The 21057-nt window shown below is 34.7% G+C and overlaps 1 protein-coding gene across 1 annotated transcript in view; it reads left to right on the top strand.

Annotated features, from left to right (window-relative positions):
• MMRN1 (multimerin 1) overlaps positions 1-21057 on the top strand; it is a 100172-nt gene that overhangs the window by 61864 nt on the left and 17251 nt on the right. Inside the window, exons 5-7 of the mRNA XM_004454379.5 lie at positions 13362-13469; positions 15359-15532; positions 18928-20916. Coding sequence (XP_004454436.2) covers positions 13362-13469; positions 15359-15532; positions 18928-20916 — 2271 coding nt within the window. The remainder of the gene's footprint in view (positions 1-13361; positions 13470-15358; positions 15533-18927; positions 20917-21057) is intronic.

The following is a 21057-nucleotide window of genomic DNA, read 5'->3' as shown; positions in this document are numbered from 1 at the left end:
AGTTGCCCAGCACGAAAGAAAGTTCAGCCTGCCCAAGAATGGCGCCACACACACAGAGAGCTGACGCAGCAAGATGACACAACAAAAAGAGACACAGATTCCCATGCCACTGACAACAACAGAAGTGGACAAAAGAACACGCAGCAAATGGACACAGAGAACAGACAACTGGGGTGGGGGAGGGAGGAAGGGGAAAGAAACAAATAAAAAATAAATCTTAAAAAAAAAAAAAAGTTGTTGGTTTATCATGCAGGAAGCAGGGGTCCAAGCCATCAGACAGTAAGATTTTCCACAAGTTTTTCCTAGATAACTGATCTTCAATCCTGATTTACAAGTTCCAAGCTTAGTTAAGTCCTCCAATGGGGCACTTTCGTCTGGGAGCTTAATTTCCAGAGGCTTGGAATTTCCAGAATCAGTTTCTATTTTCTTTGTACCTGACAGTGCAGTCCTCAGCATGTCTCTCTCATCTAGCATTTTGCTATAAGCTGCAAGCAGAAGCCAAGCCACCTTCTCTGGGTCTACTTTGGAAATTTCTTCAGCTAAATGCCCAGGCTCACCATTTTCAAATTCTGCCCTCCATAAAAAACCAGGAATTGGGAAACGGACTTGGCCCAGTGGTTAGGGCGTCCATCTACCACATGAGAGTCCGCTGTTCAAACCCCGGGCCTCCTTGACCCGTGTGGAGCTGGCCCACGCGCAGTGCTGATGCGCGCAAGGAGTGCCGTGCCACGCAGGGGTGTCCCCTGCGTAGGGGAGCCCCATGCACAAGGAGTGCACCCCATAAGGAGAGCCGCCCAGTGCGAAAGAGAGTGCAGCCTGCCCAGGAATGGCACTGCCCACACTTCCCGTGCCGCTGACGACAACAGAAGCGGACAAAGAAATGACGCAGCAAACAGACACAGAGAACAGACAACCAGGGGAGGGGAGGGGAATTAAATAAATAAATAAATCTTTAAAAAAAAAAACAAAAACAAAAAACCAGGAGTTAATCTTGTTAAGTTCTCTGCAACTTTAAAACATGGATTCCTTTCCTCCAGTTTCCAATAATAGTTTTATCATTTACTTCTAAGGCATCATAAAAAGTCTTTTTAGCATCCATATTGCTATCAACATTTTCTTCAAAGCACTGTATGGCACTTCCTCCAAGTGGCTCACATTTCCTCCAAAAATACCTCTTACCCATTTATAAAACTGTTCCAGCATTTCAGTAATTGCAAAAGCAGTTCCCCATTCCTCGGTATCAAATTTTGTATTAGTCAGCCAAAGGGGTGCTGATGCAAAATAGAAGAAATTGGTTGTTTTTTTAAAAGGGTATTTATTTGGGGTAGGAGCTTACAGATACCAGGCCATAAAGCTGGTATCCCAGTTACTTCCTCACCAAAGTCTATTTTCATGTGTTGGAGCAAGATGGCTGCCAATGTCTGCGAGGGTTCAGGTTTCCTGGGTTCCTCTCTTACTAGGGCTTACTTCTTTCCAGGCTTAGGGTTCCTCTCTTTCCAGGGCTCCAGCTTAAGGCTTCAGCATCAACTCCATCTTCAAAACTCCAACATCAAAAACCCTCAACTCTGTCGTTTGCCATGCCTTTCACCTTCAAGCCCCAACCAACAGGGGGCAGGGGCTCAACGCCCTACTGACACAAGAAATTTATTTGATTTCTTATTCCAATATAGTCTCATATGCCCAGAGGAAAAGACCAATTTACAAACAGAATCCAATATTTCTTTTTAGAATTCATCAATAATGTCAAACTGCTACATTCCTATAAGCATTTTGTTCAGTAAAACCACGCATGAGGAATACCGTGTACCTTAAAACTGTTTTTGCACCAAATTGGCTACGTAACAAGTAAATATCAGTAAATCTTTATATATGGACTGAATATTAACCATGTGAGAAAGCACTTGCTATTGCAGGATACTTTTATCTTCAGCTGGAAACCAGAGTCTTGTCAAGACACATAGGAAGTTTTCCTGGTACTACAGGGGAGAGGGCCAATGTCCTCATTACTGAGTTACCATTAAATGCCTTCCTATAATATGTCTCGATGGCCTAGAAGAAGAAAAAAAACTCACAAATAAATTCCATCTAATTAAAAAAACAAATGAGCAACTAATAAGGAAGATGTTGCTCTTGACACTAGCAAACCTTAATTTAAGTCCTTAATCCACAAAGGTCAAAGTTTCTGTTGCAGGGGGAAAATGCTGTGTTAGGAGAAGAGAAAAAAAAAGGAATATCTGATGTACATAAAGACCTTTAAATTATTTGACTTAAATAAATGCCTTTCCATCCTTGTATCTCTCTCTGGAGGAAGGCTTAGAAAAACCTAAGTGAAAAAAGACTTGGAAATTTGCACCCAATGGAACAAAGCACAGATCTGTGCTTAAATGAAGGATAAGATCAATTGTTGGGAAACCTGGAATCTGAGGCAGTCTTAATGGTAGAAAATACACTTGTAAAGACAGGAAGATTGGTAAATGAAAATATAAAACAGAATTGGTCAACCAGGTTCTTTATCACAGGAGAGTAACTGCTTCCACTATCATAGATCCTATCAGCACTTCTCCTCCCTTAAATTCCATGAAATAAATTAGGATGAATGTAAGTATTGAGCTCCAGTCAACAGAGCTTGGGAGAGATAATATAAGTGACTGAATTTGGAAAACAGACACTTCAAATTTTTAGCAGCTTTGGCAGTGTACCCATCCAGTGAATTCCCAAGAAGTTGTTCTTGTGACAATTGGATTTCAAGGGCCTTTGTGTAATGCTAAATAATAGTTTCTTTAATTCAGGGTTATACTTTCTTCCTTCACCTACGTCCTCAAAAACAATTAAATTAAAAACTATAGCTAGCAAGAAAGGAGAAATTTATGCGTACACATTAAATTGCACTGGTTCTTATCATTAGATACTTTGAAGTATTTTTCTTACTACATTTTCTCTCAAATCAATCTTTTTAAAACTTTACATATATATGGAGTAGGTTTAATTTTTCTCATTTCATATGTATTATGTTTCTGTGTAATTAGGTGTAAACTACTAAGGACTAGAGGCACAAGAATACTAAAGACTTTTGATTCTTCTACATATTATTTTTCCCCTTTCAATTTCTGTCTTTTATTTTTTTCCTTCTCACAGCTTGCTTCATTTTCTCCCTCCTTTCCCACTCTCCTTGTTTTAAGGCTTTTATCTTATGTTTTTAGTTTCTGTTTCCAATCTAGTGATTTTCTACTGTGTATCACTTTCTATTCCCTTGCTTATAACACAATAGAAATTTTTATTAGAGAAGTTGCATGTTTAAAGAAAAAAATATTCAGAAAATGCAGTATTTCCATATCTCCCCTTTACAAACACAGTTTTTCCTATTATTAACATTTTGTTTTAGTGTGGTGAATTGAGTGGACTTGGCACACTTGTCAAAACTCAGTTGTCCATAAATGTGGGGACTGATTTCTGAACTCTCAATTCTATTTCATCGGTCTGTATGTCTGTCTTTGTGCCAGTACTATGCTGTTTTTATTATAGTAGCTTTTTAATAAGTTTGAAGATTGAAAAATATAAGTGGTCCAATTTTGTTTTTCTCTTTCAGGATGGCTTTGGCTATTTGAGGTCACTTTCCCTTCTGTATAAATCTGATGATTGGCTTCTCTATTTCTGCAAAGAAGGCTATTGGAATTTTGATTGGGATTGCACTGAATCTGTAAATTCCTGGGTAGAATTGACACCTTAACAATATTTAATCTTCCAATCCATGAACAACAGAACATCCCTTCCTTTATTTAGGGCTTCTTTGGTTTCTTTTAGCAGTGTTTTGAAGAGTTTTTTGTTTATAAGTCTTTTACATCCTTGGCTAAATTTATTCCTAGATATTTGATTCTTTAAATTTCTATTGTAAATGGAAATTTTTTTCATATTAGTTGTTTCACTTTCCTAGGCTGCTTGAGTAAATACCATGAAATGGGTGGACTCAAATAAATGGGAATTTATTAGCATAGTTTTGAAGGTGAAAGAAAGTCCAAATCAAGTCACCATCAGGGCAATACTTTTCCCCCAAATACTGTGGAATTCTGGGGCTGCCACCTGTGACATACGGCAAAGCAAATGACAGCGTTTCCTGATCCCTTCCTTCTCTTCCATGTTCCCTTTCACCTTCATTCTTCCTGTGACTCTCTCTTTGTCCAATTTTCGTTCTTATAAAGGTTTCCAGGAATAGGATGAAGACCCATCCTGAGCTAACATCATCAAAAAGTGTTGCTTACAATGGGTTCATAATGACAGGAATGGATTAACTTTAAGAAAATGTTTTTGTTTTTGTTTTTTTCTGGAGCACATATAGTTCCAAACCACCACACTAGTATATAAAAACTACTGATTTTTGCATATTGATCTTGTGTGTTGCCAGTTTGCTGAATTCATTTATTAGCTCTAGTAGCTTTGCTGTGTTTTGTTTTGTTTTGTTTCTCAGGATTTTCTATATATAAGATCAAGTTTAACTACTTTCTAAGCTGAATGCTTTTTAGTTCTTTTCCTTGCCTCATTGCTCTGTTTAAAACTTCCACTACAATTTTAAATAACAGTGGTGATGGGGGCATCCTTACCTTTTTCCAGATTTTAGAGCGAAAGCTTTCAATCTTTTACCAGTAAGTATGATGGTAGCTGTGAGTTTTTTCATATATGCCCTCTATCATTTTGAAGAAATTTCCTTCTATTCCTAGTTTTCTAAGTGTTATTTTTTAAAATCAAGTAAGGATTCTAGATTTTGTCAAATGCTTTTTCTGTATTGAGATAATAATGTGGTTTTTTTTCCCTTTGTTCTGTTTATGTGGTGTATTATAATAGTTGTTTTACTTGTGTTTGCTAATATTTTGCTGAATATTTTTGCATCTGTATTCATATGAGATATTGGTCTATAATTTTTTTTTCTTCTGGTATTTTTAGCTGGGTTTTATATGCATCTGATGTTGGCCTCTTAGAATATGTTAGGTAGTGTTCTCTCCTCTTTAGTGTTTTGGAAGAATTTGAGCAAGACTGGTGTTATTTCATCTTGGAATGTGATAAAATTCTCCTGTGAAGTTCTGGATTATTCATTGTTGGGAGATTTTTTTATTACTGATTACTGGTTTAATCTCTTTACTAGTTATTAGTTTGTTGAGATCTTTTGTTTCTTCTTGAGTCAGTATAGTTCAGGGATTCTTAATCTTTTTTGTTTCATGAAACCCTTTGCCAGTCAGGTGAAAACCACAGAATACTACTGTAACATTGCGTACATTCATAAGTGAAGAAAATGCTAGATTTTAGTTAAAGGTCAAAGAAAATAAAGATAATAAGTTGCTTTTTTTCCAGTTCAAGCTCTTGGAGCCTCTGCAATCTTTCCACAGACCCCTGGGGGTTCGTGGATCCCTGATTAAGAACCCTTGGTGTAGGTAGTTGATGTGTTTCTGGGAATTTGTCCATTCATCTTGGTTATCTAATTTGCTGGCATACAGCTGTTCATAGCATCCTTTTATACCCCTTTTTATTTCAGTGGGGTAGGTTGTAATGTCCCCCTTTTTGTTTATGATATTTTTGTGTCCCTCTCTCTTTTCTTCTTTGGCAATCTAGCTAAAGATTTGTCCATTTTATTGAACTTTTCAAAGAACCAGTGTTTGGTTTTGCTGATTATAGCTATTGGATTTTATTCTCTATTTCATTTATCTTTACTCCAATCTTTGTTATTTCCTTCTTTCTGTTTGCTTTGGGTCTATTTACTCTTCTTTTTCTAGGTCCACTAGTTTTGAGGTGGATCTGATTTGATATCTTTATTCTTTTTTAAATAAGCATTTAAACCTTTACATTTTTCAAGTAGCACTACTTTACCATGCATCTCATTAGTTTTGGTATATTGTATTTTCATTTTCAATCACTTCAAGATATTTCCTAATTTGTCTTGTGATTTCTTCTTTGATCCATTGGTTGCTCAAGAATCCATAGTTTAATTTATTTGTGAATTTTCAATTCCTCTGTCTGTTACTGATTACTAGCTTCATTCCATTATGGTTGGAGAAAATACATTGTATGATTTCAATCTTTTTTAATTTATTGAGACTTGTTTTGTGACCTAATATTTGGTTTATCCTGGAAAATCATCCATGAGTCCCAGAGAAGAAAGTGTGTCCTGCTACTATTAGGTGAAGTGTTCTTTCTCTATATATATCTTTTGAGTCTTACGTGGTTTATAGTGTCATACATATGTTCTGTCTAGACTTTCAATTCACTATTGAAAGTAATTTGTATTAAAATCTCCTATTATTAATGTAGAATGATCTATTTCTCTCTTCTACTCTATCAATATGTGCATTTTATATTTCAGGTTTCTGTTATGCTTTCTTTTGTCTTGTTTAATTGACCCTCTTATCAGATAAACCCCATTTTACAATGGGGTTTTATTAGATTATAAGCTTACAAGTCTGAGGCCATGAAAATGTCCAAATCAAGACATCAAGGTGAGGATTGCTCCCTGAAGACTGGAATCCCCCTGATTCTGGACTCCTCTGTCACATGGCAAGGCACATGGCAGCATCTGCTTGTCTCTCCCTTCTATGCTGGGTTTCATTGCTTTCAGTTTCTTTATTCCATGGCTTTCTCTCTGTTTCTGCATATTTTTATCATATTCATCCTGTTTAAAAGGACTCTAGTAAGAGGATTAGAAGCCGCCCTGGATCACACCTTAATTGAAGTAACCTAGGCAAAGGCTCTTAAGTATAGAAACCAATTCAAAAGTTTCCACCTACAGTAGGTTCACACTCACAAGAATAGATTAGTTTTAAGAATATGATCTTCTGGGATCCAAACTATCAATAAAATACAATACAAAAGTACTGACATTTATAATTACCCATATGGTTATCATTACTGGAGGTCTTTATTTCATTATGCTGCTTCGTTCCACTTTTTAGTGTCCTTTCCTTTCAGTCTGAAGAACTCTCTTTAACATTGCCTTTAGGACAGGTCTATGCAGATGAACTCCTCAGCTTTTATTTATGTGGGAATGTCTTAGTCTCTCTCTCATTTCAAAATGCAGTCTCACCATACATAAAACAATTGTTTGACAAACATTCTCTTTCAGTTATTTAAATATTTCATCCCACTACCTTCTTGTCTCCATGGATTCTGATGAGAAATTGTCACCTAATTTTACTGTAGCTTCCTTGTACATAACACATTGCTTTTCTCTTGCAGCTTTCATTACTCTCCCTTGATCCTTGATAAACACTAGTTTGACTACTATGTGTCTGGATGTGGTTGTCTTTGAGTTTATCCTGTGTGATGTTCATTGGGCTTCTTGATTGTTTATATTCATATATTTTCTTAAATTTGGGAACTTTTCTGCCATTATTTCTTCAACTATTACTCTGCCCTTTCTCTTTTTCTCCCACTTATAGGACTCTTACTGTGCACATTCATTTTCTCACACAGATCTCTCAGTCTCTGTTCAATTTTTTTTCATTATTTTCCTTTATACTCCTCAACCTGAATAATTCCAATTGCCTCATCTTGAAATTCACTGAATCTCTCTTCTCCAATCCACTGTTGAAACCTAATCCATGAGTACAGGAAGAAATCTGCCTCTTGATTATGAGTATGGGGTGGGTAGAGACAGGTGTTAAATAAAAACATTTAGTTACTAATTTAACAATATTAATATATAAATTAACATACAAATCAACAACTTAAAAGCTCTTACTCAGTTTCTTAACACATATATTATCTTTAAAATACTGCTTACAAAGTAATACAAATCACAATACAAAACCCTTATCATGTTCTAATAGTTTCTAAAGAATTTATTGATTTCTACAAATTAGGTACATTTTTCTTAAGACATGGATAATAGCAGCAAAATGATGTTCTGTGAGAAGAGACTTAATATGGGGAACTACATCAACCTCTTTTAGAGACTTCCCATCTGATTAGAACCATTGGATGATACTGACAACTTAATAAGTTGATATGAACTCATATCATCATAGATATTAACATGCTAAATCATCTTTTAAGTGCTACTGGATTAATAGCAATTTAATTCAATTTTTCCAATCCTTACAAAACTACATACATTTTTAATATTCAATATATTAATAATCAAGTAAATTATTAAAATATTCTAGGAATAGCCTATTTAGTTATTTCATACAGCTTTCAAAATAGCATTTAGCCAAATTTAGGGCAAAATAAATTGAAGAATCTCTTATTATTAAGTATTTGAGTTTTGTCATTCCCAGTTATTTTCATATAACTTATTATAATATCTATTTATTTTCTCCTACAATTGCTCCTTCATTAATTTTTATTTCAAATAGTATATGTACATTTTTCATATCTATACTGCCTTTCATCAGTTTTAAATTATGTCCAATATAATAGGGAAACATTTTTCCTTGTAAAGCTAGAGAAAGAATTGGCAACTCTAATAGATTATCATCTATGAAAAATGATTCTCTTTCTCTTTTAAAAACCAATTTTTCAAATGTTAAATTTCAAAATTTGTATTAAAGTGAATATATAGGTTCATTGAAATCCAAATATTTCTTCAAAAATTATTTTAATTATTAGTGTGCACTTGCTCACTCTTTCCCTCTAGCTCTCTCAATTCTTCCATTAATGCCTGCCTTTATATTTATTTTATTTTGTGGGATGTACCATATTGAGTGCCTTCTCACCAAAACAGGGTCAGGGAGCCACACAAGAGAGCAGACAAGCTCCAAAGTTCCCTAGAGAGGTGACCAGGAAGGGTGCTAAGAGCTTCTTCCATGGCTCCCCAAGGTTGAGCTTTCTTGGCCTTCCCAGCAAAATGCAGCCCTTCAACTAACTGTTCACTGCACCCCTGAGGAATCAGTGTTTATAAGTCTCCGTTGCCACGGTCTTTGTCTGTGGCAGGTTCAAACAGTGGCCACTGCTGCCTTTGTCAGGGGCGAGTTGAAACAATGGCAGCGCTCAGAGCCAAGCCCCCAGTGATCCAAAGTCACTAGTCCAAAACTGTGATCAGCGATTGGCCTGCTCACCCCTGATCTTGGCAAAGAGGATTTTTAGGTCCCTGTCTGTCACCAGCGAACCAGCCAGGGACTGGATACCATGGCTGCCTGCTGCAAATGTGGGGGATGGGAGCCAGCAGCTGCCAAATGGAGAGAGCAGTTTCCTCTTCTTTACTGTAATTTACCAACCTCTTCGTCCTACTCTTCCCAACATGCTGTACAGTGTTCTTCTGGATTCCAGAGTTTCAAAATAGTTCTTTCAGTTTCTGCCTGTTTAGCAGTTGTTCTAGTGGAAGGATTGAGTCTGGAGCTACCTACTCTGCCATCTTCCCACAATCCCCTTACTAATACTTTCTGAGCCTTCCTATTAACATGCATTTCTTATTAACATTCTGACAAGATATTTTTGAAAGTTTTATTATTTAAAAAACTTTGCTTTACTTGAGCGTTTTTATTTTTACAAATGCATGGTTTGTCGCATTGATTTCATGGCATTCTTTAATATATTCCTCTTGATGATTGTAAATTTCTTTATCTTTACCATGAAGTTTAACAGAATATAAATGACATTATGATGAAACATGAGTCTAGTAATTTTAATAGTAATTTTAATTTTAAATTATATAAATTGGGATCTTTTTTTAATCCAATATTTATATATTAAGTAATAATCCATTAATTTATATTGACATTCAAGTTGATTTTCATTCTAGAAAAAGAATTTTTTTTGTATTGCTTTCATATAATTGTATAAGGTGTTCCAGACCTCACTGATTTTTATGTAGTATTATTAGATATTCTAGGACTGTTTATTATTAATAACATTTCCATGTTTTTTCTCAGATTAAAAATTTCTCATTCATGATATTTGAAAGAAATGCTTAAAATTTATTTAAATTTTTGTCTCTTTTTCAGTGTTTTTAATAATTTAGTATACTCAATTATAATGAAAAAGTGGTGCACATAGAAAAAGTAACATACCAATAAGTAAACCAAACTAAATACCAAATGATTCTGAGGTTCTTACATCTACCTAAATCATAGGTAATGGTAAACTCCTGATTCTACTAAAACACTGAATGCTTTATAAAGCCTAAGCAGTACAACAACCCCATCTGTCATGATATGGGTCCAACAAACTGGTAGTACTGAAAATATTTCTCAGTTGTTGCTAAAATAGGAATTCTTTTCACCATGTAGCCTATAAAATGTATACATTTTCATGTATTTTACCACATTTAACTTAGACTAAGATTCCACTGAATTTTTATAGCATTAATTTCACTGGTTTTGCAATTTACTATGTTTTATTTGTCAGCATATATATCTGTATTTCAATATTTTAACATTTGGTAGGCTGTTTTGGTGGCTAAATACAATTGTGGAGTTGGAGGATATGGCATGTTGCTAGAAGGAGCACTTGTTATAGCCTAGCTTTTGATTGGAAAGGGGATTTTATTTCTGAGAGATTCAAAGATTACCATTGGGGACTGTAAGATGGTAAGTTGGCTCTAGATTTTAATGCTGGGAAAGTGCCATAAACACCTTTCATAAACTTCCATGCTCAGCAGTACCTTTTTAGGCATCTTGTGTTATGATAATAGAAAGAATGGAAATGTCTATTTAAGTGACTCCAGGAAGCTATGGAAAGCACCATCCAGCCCACTTTCCTCACTCTTTATTATGGTCCATATTTCTATGGAATTGTAGGAGATCAATGTTCTCATTTGTTAGAGATTTTAAAAAGCATGTCTTTAAAATATGCCCTTCTTATTAACACGCATTTATTTTAAAAATCTTTCAAGACTAATTTACTGGATTACAATTTTAATATGAAAATATCTGGTATTTTCTTCCTTACTATAATTAGTTTATATTTTAGAATTAGACAATTTTGTAATTTGTTCTAAATCAGTGGTTCTTAACCAGGGCTGTGCATCAAAATCACCTGAGAAGGTTTTGCTTTGTTTTGTTTTTGTTTTGTTTTTGTTTTTTTAAATGTGCACATGCTCAATTCCCCAAAACTGGTCTACTTTAGGTGCATTATGGGAGGACCAAGTACACTTTTATTTTGTCAAAGCTTTTGCAGGTGCTTCTGTTTTCCATCCTTGATGAAAAAAAAAAAAATGCTATTCTAAAGGAATGTAAAAAAAAAAAACCAAAATGTGTTAGAAGTTAAAGGCAAAAAAACAAATTTGAATAGTTACCTAGTTTCTATACCATAAAACAGTGTAGCTTTATTTTTCCTATAGTTATGAATTACTTCTATCAAATTATCCCTGGCCTACTATATTATGGTAGAGTCTTTAAAATAGGGGTTTTTAACCTTTTTTGTTCCATACACCCCTTTGCCCGTCAGGTGAAATGAATGCTACTGTAATTGATTTATTGTATACATTCATAAGTGAAGGCAATGCTATATTTCAGTTAGAGGACAGAGAAAATAAAGTTAATAAGTTGAGTTTCCTCCGGTTCAAGCTCACGGACTCCCTGAGCCCCTAGTTAAGAACCCCTGCTTTAAAGGAACCCACTCCTTTGTCTTCTGTAAGTTCTAGCTCAGAACTGAGCAGAAAGAAAATGAAAGGACCTTTGGTTCATTCTTCTAAACTCACCTTTTTCTTCTTCTGTAACCTTAACACTCTTTCAATAGTAAGAGAAATAGGTAGGTAATTAAGTAAGAAATTGTAAAGGAAGATTTATCTTTGACCTTTACTGCAGTTTTTCTTAAACTTTAGCATGCGTCAGAATCACTTGGAGGGTTTCTTAAAACACAGCTTGTTTTTGAATGTAACATTTAAAAGAAAATAAAGAAGAAGAAGAAAAAAAAAAAACCAACAGCTTGCTGCTTCCACCTCACAATTTCTGAAATTAGTTGGTCTTGGGTAGGATCCTAGATATTGCATTCCTGAAAGTTCTCAAGTGATGCTGATACAGCTACTCTAGACACCCCAGTTTGGGAAACAATACTTACTCTCTATTTACCCTCTTGGATTGATGTAGGTTTAAGTTGCCAGAAAATGCTTTGTCACATCAACTAAATAGGTACCTTGATAGAAAAATGTATGCAGTTTTAATAGATATATATGTATGAATTAATTTTAATTTAGGCTATCTGAACCTGATTATTAGAACTTACCAGAAGATTAACACTTTTCTCCAGTCCCTAAATAAGTATACTTCTCCCACAGCTGCAGATTATTTTCCTCCAACAAATAAAGCAGCAATTACACAGGACCTCCTATAATACAGTGGAACAAAAGAAAATCACTCTCAAAACAAAAACCCTGGATAAGAATAGAAATTCATTAATTTAGCTCAGTGCCCTGAAGAAAAGCCATACAAAATTCAATCTAACAATAGAGACTAACACCAATTAGTGCAAAATATATTAACTTTTATGGAGTAGAGATGCTTTGGGATTATTGTCACCACCACATATGCCTCAGGGAGCATAATTAACATGTGCCAGAGGTGCAGAGTTTCATTGGTACATGATTTCACATGGGAAGAAGCACAGCCAGGCACCAAACACTTGTTTTCCTGTATCTGATATGCAGACTTCAATGAATAAATTAGTTGAATAGAAGTCTGTAAATTACAAACATAAATTACTTGATCTGTTCAATATTTTAAATAAATTCTCCCTCTAAATTGTTTTCTCCAATGAAAAATTAAATTGCTATATAAAATACTGTTTGATTCTTGGGAAATGGGAAGCAATTCTTGAATACGGTAAAATCTATTTTATAAGAACTCCTAGTTTTCTGAAATTTCCCTTTCTTCATGGGTCGATCCCCTTGCAAAGAGTCCTGGAAAAGTTTTACTATACTTTCAGCTCATTTTGAGCCGATCTATTTCTTGAAAAATCTGGGAACAATCTAGGTAAATGGCACTATGAATTAAATAGATAACTCTTTCAGCAAAGAACCTGTAGGCTCTATCTTCTTGCCAAGTAGACACCAGTTGAAGCTTGTGCTGTTACACAAGCAGCATTTGTGATAGTCCACCTAGAAAGCTCCGACTTTAACACAGGTGATTATAAGTACACTTTTCCCACAGCTAAATATCGTTTTAAAGGTAATTTTAAAGTCTTCTCAATTAAACAGGCAGTTTACATGGGCTAATTTACATAGCTTCCCTAAACTGCCATCCAGGTTCACATAAAGGAGACCTGAATATTTTATTTTTCCCAGGCACCTGCACTTCCAGTTCCAAGGCCATCAGATAGGCGTCGGGCAGGCCTTCAGGCTTCAGTCCATGGGAAGAGGAACGGCAGCCACATTATTGTTCAGGACTGGAGAATGCCACCGCCCAGCACTTAACACTTTCTCTTCTCCTTTTGCTTCATTCTAGCCCAGGAACAGCAGCAATTGATACACAGCAACCAGGCCGAGAGTCACGTAGCTGTTGGCCAGGGGACAGCCAGGCAGCAGCAACAGCAGCAAGACTGTGGAGACACAGGTCATGGATTGTGATTGCTATCATCTTGCCCCACTGTTGCCTATCTCTTTTTTTTTTTTTTTAAAGATTTATTTATTTATTTATTTTTCTCCCCTTCTCCATGCCCCCACCCTGGTTGTCTGTTCTCTGTGTCTATTTTGCTGCGTCTTTTTCTTTGTCTGCTTCTGTTGTTGTCAGTGTCACGAGAATCTGTGTCTTTTTTTGTTGCATCATCTTGTTGTGTCAGCTCTCCATGTGGGCGGTGCCATTCCTAGGCAGGCTGCACTTTCTTTTGCGCTGGGCGGCTCTCCTTATGGGGCTCACTCCTTGCATGTGGGGCTCCTCTACGCAGGGGATACCACTGTGTGGCATGGCACTCCTTGTGCACATCAGCGCTGCGTGTGGGCCAGCTCCACACGGGTAAGGGAGGCCTGGGGTTTGAACCGCAGACCTCCCATGTGGTAATGGACACCCTAACCACTGGGCCAAGTCCACTTCCCTTTATCATAACTTCCAAACAAGAAATCTCTTGGCTGTCAAATATTTGATGGCGACACCTCCCTCTTGATCCCATTGTATTGGTGCCAAATATTGGGACAAACTGTGATGAATCGTAGGTTCCCAGACTGAAAGACCCTTGTATAATTAATGAAGCACTGTGTGAAAATACAGAAGGAGAATGAAAATTCTGTGGTGCTAGGTTGTAAGGAAATCATAGGCTTCCAAAATCAAATCAAATTTCTGTCCTGCAACAAGTGCTATCATGAATGTATCATGACATGCAAGAAGTGTCTTTATCATATTGAGGTAGTCAAGTAGACAGCTTCCATTGGGTGATAAGAAAGTGCTAAGTGGTGTTGAACACTGACTGGGGAAAAGGATTGGGACTGAAAACCAACCAGAACCTTGTGTTGATGCAAAGATGGCCTGTCACATATTTTTCATCTTTCTAATAATGTTTTGTCAACTCACATTTAGCTCTTAGAAACAAAAGGTTGGCTACTTCTAACAATTTCAGGTCAGTGTGTTTGCCATAGTTCTAGCCATATAAATCAAGATACATATTGAGAATGTGACTTAAAGGTATCTTTTTAAGGAGATAGAAGAATATACCTTGAAAAATGTACTTCCATTTTTTAAGGGGTTGGAATTAAGTATCTTTATAAAATGCAATAAATTCCTCTTTGAATTATTAAATTTCCTATTTAGAGGATAAAAGTACCATTGCTGTAGAAAGTGATTCAAGCTGAATTCTGAAATCTCTTCATTGTGCATTAAGAATATCGTTGAAAGGATAAATTTCTCAGAGTACAGATACAATTACATTCATATATACATGTATGCATTTGTTTTCATTTTAAAAACAATTTTTGAAGTATATCATTCATACATGAATATACATAAACAGTAAGTGTATAGTAAAAGTTGTGAAGTTAAAAAACAAACACACATAGCATCATACAGGGTTCCTACATATCACCCCACCACAAACACATTGCATTGTTGTTAAATATTTGTGACTATTTATGAAAGAGCTATGCATATTTAATGCAAGAGTATTGGATTTGGAAACAGAAAATGAGCCAGGCAAGTTCCTTAGGTTTTCTGAGCTTCAGTGTCTTCAATACTCCTACCTTTGAGGTATGAATAATAGTTTTTAAAAGACTATGAAATTGCTAGGCAAAATTAAAACACGTTAGAAATGTAAGATTTTCTACAAATTTATACCCCTAAATAGTCTAACATCCAAGTTGTCATTTGTTAGGTGAATATAGTGAATATAGTCTATATACTCAAATGTATTGCAGCAAACATGGTTTATTTGAATTGCCTTTAACACTATCATGAAATTGAAGTGGTTTTAAAATACATTTTTATAATTGTTCAAGTCTCTCTTCTACTACTTGCAGCAGTGACACAAAAAATGACAGACCAGATGAACCACCAGGCAATGAAACTGACTGTCTTACAGAAGAAGATTGACAATATTTCTTTGGCTGTCAATGATGTAAGGAACACATACTCCTCCCTGGAAGGAAAAATTAATGAAGATAAAGGCAGAGAATTTCAATCCTTTCTAAAAGGTGAAAATAAAACAAATTAAATGATTCGTTCATTATTTTATTTTTTTAAAGATTTATTTTTATTTGTTTATAAATAAAATAAGTTCCTTTTGCCAAGTAAGTTAATGTAATGAAAGATTCCAGGATACTAGAGTAGACACCTGCATTTCTGCCAGCTACAGAGATTTATATATATAGTGAGCAATTGCTATGATAGGGTTATACCCAGGGTACAGTGGGACCATAGAGGAGTGGCAGCTAATCCAGTTTAAGGGGACTGGGGAAAGCTACTAAGAAGAAAAATCATCTTGACTGATTAAAGAGATAGAGTAGGAAGAGTTAACCATATAAAGGGGTTTCAGGTAGAGGATGGATGTTCCAGGGAAGTAGATTGGTTATTAGAAGTGTCACAATTCATTGGGGTTATTGTATTTTTCCATGTTTCTGTCCCTCTCACTTTGCTTTTATTCATTAAAAAAAAAAAGACCTTATAAGGCTTATTCCCAAGATTCACAAGTTATCTTTCTCCATATTGGCTCACAGTTAAAATAAATAAATAAATAGGTGGAGGGTGACATATCTTTTACCAGTACAAACATGTATAGCGCAATAGCAACCATGATGTTTTAATCGGGTAAATAATTGGGGATCTTCAGCCACTGAAAGAAGGACCTTGTTTTATATATCCAGCATGATCCCATAGTGCAATGGCAAGCATGAGAGAGGAACATTTTTTTCCTGAAGGATAACATGAGCAAGAAGTCAAATAGAAACTGCTATATAATTGACATATAACAAACTCAATGAAATTTGTTTAGCAAAATTTGGTTATCATGACTTGAGAGAATTAGGCCTGTCAATTGTTTTTTTTATGAAACTTCTAATGAAATTTCTACTCTGGCACTGATACAGAAAAAAAAACCCACATTATAGAATTCACTCCTCAGTAGGAGACATTGATTGTGTGCTGAACACAACAATTAATTACAAGAACCAGAGGGCTTATAGTTAATGAATGTTCTTAAAGGCAGCAAAATCTAAACCCTCCCCCAAGGTGCTGTAATTGCCTAGCAACACCACAGCTTCCTCCCTTGCTTTATATCCAAGGTGAGAAATACTGTTTTATCTACCAGTATCCATAGAAACTTATTCAAAATCAAATGTCCCAACTCCTTAAGAGTTATCAGTATGTTATAAAAAGCCAGACATTCACAACCACTGAAGGGACATGCATAAGTGTCTGATATCAAATATATTTCAAATACAGTAACATATTTTAAGAATATGGACATACACGAGTCAAATCAAATACAGTAACATCTTTTTAAGAAGATAGACAAACCAAATACGATAATATCTTTTTTAAGAATAGAGACATACATGAGTCACATGAATCAGAATCAAAAAGAATGTAAATGATGTTCCCCCCTCAGATAGTATCATAAAATACATTGATATATCTTTTCAAAATCAGTTCTTGCATTCTTGCATAGATGTTTCTTTAGTAACAAATTATAGAAATTTTATCTGAAAAGCTTCTTATCCTGAAACAAAGTTTTTAGCTGGTAATCTGATTTTTTGCCAGACAGTTCTGAAAATTTGCCTTTTCTCCAATTTATTCTTCCATTGAAGTTTTAAAGCATAGCGGCTGAATTCCAACCTACTTTTCATTTCTATTTTTTCACGTTTTTTCCTCAATTACTTTGATCAAGATTCTGTATATCTATACAATATTTTCACCTACTATCATTCATATTCTGACTTCCAAGTCAAATAGCTTTTTGTTTGCTGAGCAACACCTATTGTCACTGTCCACAATTTAATCAATTAATTCAATTATGCTCAAGTATTATTTAAAAATCATCTTAAAGCCAAAATTAAAAGGGCCATAAGTTCCCAGAAGGCCTGATCCTACACCTTAATGTTTTATTTTAATTCATAAGTTGTGGGTGTCATAAGAATTAAAGACAAGTTTAACTAACATGAAATGACCAATGATCCTGTAGAAATAGCACTTCAAATAATTTTATTATTGGGTAACACCTTACACTCAGTGAAGCTGACATATTCTGTTTATTAAAAACAAAAACCTAATTTGACAAATTTTATTTCCTGTGTGAAATATAGAATGAACTCCATAAATATTTGCTACATAAATGGGAGAATGGTTAAATGCTAAGCAAAATTTAGAAAATAAAAATACTTTAAAACCTTTCCTGTGCAATTATCCATGTTATTAGGTACAAAATCTAGGGCTGTTTCAGTATAATTTCTCTTAATTATGGTTCATCTTTTCTAATTAATTTAGCCTTTCCTTAGTACTTTGGTGTTGTGTATGATTAATTACCATTCCATATTCCACTGTTTTTTTTTTCCATTATACACAATTGATCTTCCCTTACTTATAATTTTCATACTTTTAAATTTATTTGTTTCTACTAGGTCTAGAAAAAGTGAAGTAAAATTTATTTTCATTTTTTTTCATTTAGCAACTTTGATCTTGAGCTTATATTTTATCTATTCCTGTTTTGTTTTGTATGCAACATTTTTTCACATGTTTAAATATTCATTTCTTATTCTAAAGAGGTATGAATAGCCCTCAGTTTTTTTCATGTTCCTTTAAAAAATTCTGTTTCTTAGACTTTACCAAAATCCTGGCTTCCAGTCAATCCATATTTACTTACGCTGCATATGCTAACATGTTCATTAGTGGCAAGTTTCCTCTTTTCTTGTTTTCTTCCCTTTTGATAAGAATTAATGTCATATGATAATCAAAGTATATCTTGAGTCCCTGCTTTCATTTGAAGTTAACTTAATTTTGTGATTTCCAAACCTGTCATTATTATTATTTTATTGTCCTTATAAACCATTTTTTAATCTTGTAAATACTGTATTTTATTATATTGTTCCTGATTTGAGAATCTCATTACCTTTCTTCTCTGCAGTCAATTTTTTAGCTTTTATTAGCTCAAAACTCTGAAACCTAATTATTAGAAATCTAATACCACAGCCGTGAGCTCACACCAGGTATTATTTACTAAGGCAGAAGGCCCAAAGCCATTTATTTTCATACAAGACTAAGGTTAGACCTAGAATTATTGAGCACATGGGTCTATTATCAAAGTCAGTAGTTTTTCCTTCATGTCTTTTGTCTAGACTACCTCAGTTTTTGCTTATATTATGTTCTACACTGCAAATAATTTCTCTTCTCAGACTTGTCAGTTAAGAAGGTGATCGCTTTCCATGAACTAGAGTAATTTTTTTTTAATTTCATAAATAAATGTAGTTGAGATGTATTTTCATTATCACATGTTATTAGATTTTAGTCTCAAACTTTTTATCACTAGAGATATTTCAAGTCTTATGGAAGTAAAATTGTATCAATTATTGTTATTTTTCTTTATTTCTTTCCCTAGATCTGAAATCTAAAAGCATTCACAGTCTGGTAAAGGATCTGGTAAGAGAACAAATTAAAATTTTTCAAAATGATATGGAAGAGACAGTAGCCCAGCTGTTCAAGACCTTATCAAGTTTCTCAGAGGACCTTAAAAACACCAAACAGATAATTCAACAAGTTAACAAATCTGTGAGCTTAATAGCAATCCAGCAAAAGTCTGTTTTAAATCAAGAAAATAGACCCATTTTGACTGATATACTAGATCTAAAGAATCACATCACGAATGTAAAGCAAGAAATGATTTTTACTTGCAAGAAGCCCATTAAAGAACTAGAAGCAAAGCAGACTCATTTAGAAGATGCTCTAAAACAAGAACACTCAACGAGCATTCTGTATTATGAATCCTTCAACCAGACTCTTTCTAAAATGAAGGAAGTACACGAGCAGCTTTTATCAGATGAGCAAGTATCAGATCAGAAGAGTACACAAGCTGCTAAATCAGTTAGCAATAATATTACTGAGTACATGTCTACTCTACAGGAAAACATAAAGAAGCAAAATTTGATGATGTTGCAAATGTTTGATGATTTGCACATCCAAGACAACAAAATTAACAATCTCACCATAATTTTGGAGATGGCAAAAGCATCTGTTAGGGATGAATGTGAAGACATGTTTTCCAAGTGCAGAAATGATTTTAAATTTCAAATTAAGGATACAGAAGAGAATTTGCATGTTTTAAACCAAACATTGGCTGAATTTCTATTTCCAATGGACAATAAGATGGATAGAATGACTGAGCAACTAAATGATTTGACTTATGATATGGGAATACTTCAACCCTTGCTTGAGCAGGGAGCATATTTGAGACAGACAATGGCATATGAACAACCAAAGGAAATAGTAGCTATAAGGGAAAAAGTGGAAAATCTGGCTAGTGCTGTCAACAGTCTAAATTTTCTTATCAAAGAACTTACAAAAAGACATAATTCATTTGGAAAGGAAACACAGAGTCGCAGTGATGCCTTAGAAAGACGAATCAATGAATATGCCTTAGAAATGGAAGATGGCCTAAATAAGACAATGACTGTTATAAATAATGCCATTGACTTTATTCAAGATAACTATGTGCTAAAAGAGACTTTCAGAAGTATAAAGCAAAATCCTGAGGTCCATCATGAATGTTCCCAAAAGATGGAAGCTATTTTGACCTTTATTCCTCAATTTCAACGTTTGAACGACTCTATTCAGATTTTGGTCAATGACAATCAGAGATATAACTTTATTTTGCAAGTAGCCAAGACCCTTGCAGATATTCCGAAAGATGAGAAACTAAATACATCCAGCTTTCAAAATATCTATCAAATGCTAAATACGACCACTTCCAAAGTGTTAAAATATCAGCAAAATATGAATCAGTTGGAGGAAAAAATACTCTCAGCCACAAAGATTTCCAAAAATTGTGAAACTCGATTGCAAGGCATTGAGTCTAAGGTAACCCAGACCCTCATACCTTATTATATATCACTTAAGAAGGGCAGTATGTCTACAAATGAGAGAGATCAGGCTCTTCAACTACAGGTATTAAATTCCAGATTTAAGGCACTGGAAGCAAAATCCATCCATCTTTCAATTAACTTCTCTTTGCTTAACAAAACTCTCTATGAAACTTTAACTATGTGTCATAATGCCACTACAAGTATATCAGGACTGAATGCTACCATACCTCACTGGATAAAAGAATCCCTGCCAGATATTCAGCTTCTTCAGAAAGGTCTGACAGAATTTGTGGAATCAGTAATTGAAATAAAAACTCAAGCTGCTCTATCTAATTTAACTTGGTATATAGAGCGATCATTGTCTGGCAATCTTGCACAAGTTGTCAAGTCTCAGAAGCAAGTAAAATCATTGCTGAAGAAACCTAATACATTTAAGAAACCAACAGTGAATCTTACCACTGTCCTGATAGGCCGGACTCAGAGAAACACTGACAACGCAGTATTTCCTGGTAAGCTATTAATGAAACCTCAACTTTTCATCTCTCTTTTTATCTAAATGATATTTAGTACATTTGTACAGTTTAGCAAGACCATAAAAGTTCGATGTGTTAACTTGAACTCAGGAACATATGCAAATAATACAAAGACCT

The sequence above is a fragment of the Dasypus novemcinctus genome, chromosome 1 (assembly GCF_030445035.2).
Source record: "Dasypus novemcinctus isolate mDasNov1 chromosome 1, mDasNov1.1.hap2, whole genome shotgun sequence".
NCBI classification, from domain to species: domain Eukaryota; kingdom Metazoa; phylum Chordata; class Mammalia; order Cingulata; family Dasypodidae; genus Dasypus; species Dasypus novemcinctus.
The sequence above is the reverse complement of the archived record's forward strand: the minus strand, read 5'-3'. Positions and strand labels throughout refer to the sequence as shown.